This window comes from Myotis brandtii, unplaced genomic scaffold (genome assembly GCF_000412655.1).
Source record: "Myotis brandtii unplaced genomic scaffold, ASM41265v1 scaffold496, whole genome shotgun sequence".
Classification (NCBI taxonomy): Eukaryota; Metazoa; Chordata; class Mammalia; order Chiroptera; family Vespertilionidae; genus Myotis; species Myotis brandtii.
The window spans coordinates 1,064,790-1,067,921 of NW_005368921.1; the positions used below are offsets into that span (position 1 = coordinate 1,064,790).

The 3,132-nt window shown below is 43.2% G+C and overlaps 2 protein-coding genes across 2 annotated transcripts in view; one reads left to right on the top strand and one right to left on the bottom strand.

Annotated features, from left to right (window-relative positions):
- The first annotated feature begins 6 nt into the window (after positions 1-6).
- LOC102243387 (inner centromere protein-like) overlaps positions 7-3,132 on the top strand; it is a 51,619-nt gene continuing 48,493 nt past the window's right edge. The window contains 1 exon segment of the mRNA XM_014548147.1: positions 7-300. The gene's annotated coding sequence lies outside the window, so the exon portion shown is untranslated.
- On the bottom strand, positions 450-935 carry LOC102243965 (40S ribosomal protein S15a). Its single transcript, XM_005876760.2, has one exon. The coding sequence runs from the start codon at positions 930-932 to the stop codon at positions 501-503; it is 432 nt and encodes a 143-aa protein (XP_005876822.2). The 5' UTR covers positions 933-935; the 3' UTR covers positions 450-500.

A 3,132-nucleotide genomic window follows, 5' to 3' on the forward strand; every position in this document is an offset into this window, starting at 1 on the left:
GCCCGGTGAGCTCCGCTCGCCGCGAGGACACGGCGGCCCGGGAGGATGGGGTTCAAAGAGGAAGAGCAGGGGGGTGCCTCTCTACACTAGCGGCCACTTAGTGGCCCTCGACGTTCGGAGGCCAGAAATGGCCCGCAGTGGCCCTCGCAGTGCGGGCGTGGAGGCCAAGTGCTAATCTCCGCCAGGTGGTATCGGCGAGCGAGGAGTCAAAGGCCGGGGAGCGCCCCGACCAGAAACAGCCCCCGCGGTGCTTTAATGAGGTCAGGAGGCCGCGAAAAGCTCACCGCGGTGCTTGCTCAGGTGCTTGGGTTCTCTTATCTATGTCAGTTATTCAGTGGCTGTTTAGGGTGCTTGGGTATTCTTAACTCCGTGCCCTTAAACGTTTTATTTATTTTATTTTTTATTGATTCTTACCAAGAGGAAGGGAGAGGGAGAGAGAGAAGCATCAATTTTTTTTTTTGTCCTTTGAGGCATTTTATTTCCACATATGTATCACATCCCTAGAAAAAGAACCCCAGGATTTTCCCTCCCGTGTGTTTTCGTCTTGCTTCTTCATGCTCCATGATGCCCGCTGAGGTTGTCAGCACAATGAAACCAAATTGACGGGACGGAAGCAAGTTGTTCTGCCATTTTTCTAGATCTTTTAGTTGCACATCAAATCTGGGGCTGATTACTCCACACTTGTTCAACCTGCCTGTGAGGTTCGCAACAATTTTCCCAGCTCTGTGGTCATCAATAATTTCAGATTCGCCAATGTAACCATGCTTCATCATCACAGTCAGAAACCGGACGATGGCTTTGGAGCGCGGCCTGGTGAGAACCTGGCGCTTGCCTCTCTTTTTGGCGTTGTTGATCCTCTTCAGGGCATCAGCCAGGACATTCATGCGCACCATTATGGCCGCTCGGACCGATGGCGGAAAGAGGAGAAGCATCAATGTTGAGAGAATCATTGATTGGCTGCCTCTTGCACGCCCCCTACTGGGGATCAAGCCCATAACCAAGGTACATGCCCTTGACAGAATCGAATCTGGGACCCTCCAGCCCGCAGGCAGACTCTCTATCCACTGAGCCAAACCCACGAGGGCCGCCCTTCAACATTTTATAAACTGTAAAGTACTTCCAAAATCTTAGTTATTTCAATTGCTTGTCCCTGTGTTTCTCAGGGGCCAAAAAGAAGTGATGCATAAAAAGAATTTTGAAAATTCAGCACATTTAGGAATTTTACCATTTGCAGCTAGAAGAACATTCACTGTATCTTCACAAAGCCTAACTCAGCATCTATATTTAGTAGGAACTCGTGTAAATAAGAGCTATCACCTAGTGTGTATAGTGTGCCCACCTTTATATAATTTATCTCATCCTCTTACCAGAGACCTACAAACTAGTTATTAGTTGTATTTTGAAGATGAGGAAACCAAGACTCAGAAATTATGACTTACTTGAATAAATAACCCAGCTAAATAGTAGGGGCAGGAATCAGACCCAGGTCTCTGACGACAAGGCTGTCTTCATGATGCAGCTTTTACCAAAATTAACTGTTAGATTGAATTATTCCAGGAAATGACCTCATCCCCTGAAGGAAGCATTTTATGTGGAAGCATTATGATACAGTGCCGAGAGTTGTCTAGAGGCTGGCTGTGTCACAAAATAGCACTTTTCATTTTGGGATTAAAATGAGCATCAAGGGTAACCATGGGGAAATAAACATCAAAGCCACACGCTGGCGTATTCTGTGGAAAGGTAATTCTCCTTTGCCTTGGTTAGGGTTGGGGGTTTATTTGGTTTGAAACCATATGATGTGACCTTTCTTTGTGTGTGTGTGTTTGTTTTTCTCTTCTGTAGTCATTTCCTATGTTCTCCGATGGGCATGACTCTAATTCAGAAACTCCAGCTTGCCCTGGGCTGGTTCATGCATGGTTTTCGTGACCTTTCTTTGTTTGTGTGTGTTTTTCTCTTCTGTAGTCATTTCCTATCTGTTCTCCGATGGGCATGACTCTAATTCAGGAACTCCAGCTTGCCCTGGGCTGGTTCATGCATGGTTTTCCCCATTAAGTAATTTAAGAAAGTTCTGGGTCCTAATACTTTGTATAAACTCAAGCCAGCATTAGTTTTTCCAAAGGTAACAAGCTAATCTTATCCTTGTTTCATAAGAATGTTATTTCTCTGAAGCTTTTTGAACTGTCAAGAGAAAGATACCGTATCTTAGGGGATTTCTAAACATTAACCAGAAGTTATTTGCTTCCTTTTATTTCCTACTACTGCTTTTTTGAATTAGCCTTAATTATAATCAGTAATTAGTTCCTCACTCTTGTTCTCTCCAGTTCTCTCCAATAATAGGAATTGGTTGGGCAGTGAAGCAAACCTTCCCCATAGAAGGGGAGGTTGTTTGCATAAAGAACTAGCCCCCAGCTGAACTTTGGCCTTTGGACCCATTCTTCTTTTACTACAATATTGCTGCCTTTGCATGAGGATGGAACATGAACCAGTGACTTGGGAGGCCCAAAGCATAGTGTGAAGTATAAGACATTCAAGAAGAACAAGTTTGTCATCCCAGGTGGTTAAGCTTGGCAGCGTTAGGTCCTTTTTTGGTTTCTGATTGAAAAGGACCCACCTAGTTAAATCTGTGCAAAAGTATTAGCCAATTATGACATGGCCAACTATAAATGAGGCTTTTTATAAGTGAAAGAAAACTCTTGCATGTACCTCTAATAGGTTTTTTTAAAAAATATATATTTTATTGATTTTTGCTATAAATGAGGCTTTTTATAAGTAAAAGAAAACTCTTGCATGTACCTCTAATAGGTTTTTTAAAAAATATATACTTTATTGATTTTTTACAGAGAGGAGGGGAGAGGGATAGTTAGAAACATCGATGAGAGAGAAACATCCATCAGCTGCCTCCTGCACACCCCCGCTCCATGCACTGAGCCAAACCGTTTAGGGTTGATTTTGAATTCTTAAATCAGAAAAGCTAAACCCTCTGTGGTACAAAATTGGGAACTTGATGTTTGTGTTCAGAGAATACTTACTTGTTATGATTTATTAGAGCAGTGGTTCTCAACCTTGGCTGCACATTAGAATCACCTGGAAATCTTTTTAAAATCCTGATTTCTGGGCCTCATCCTCCGGAAA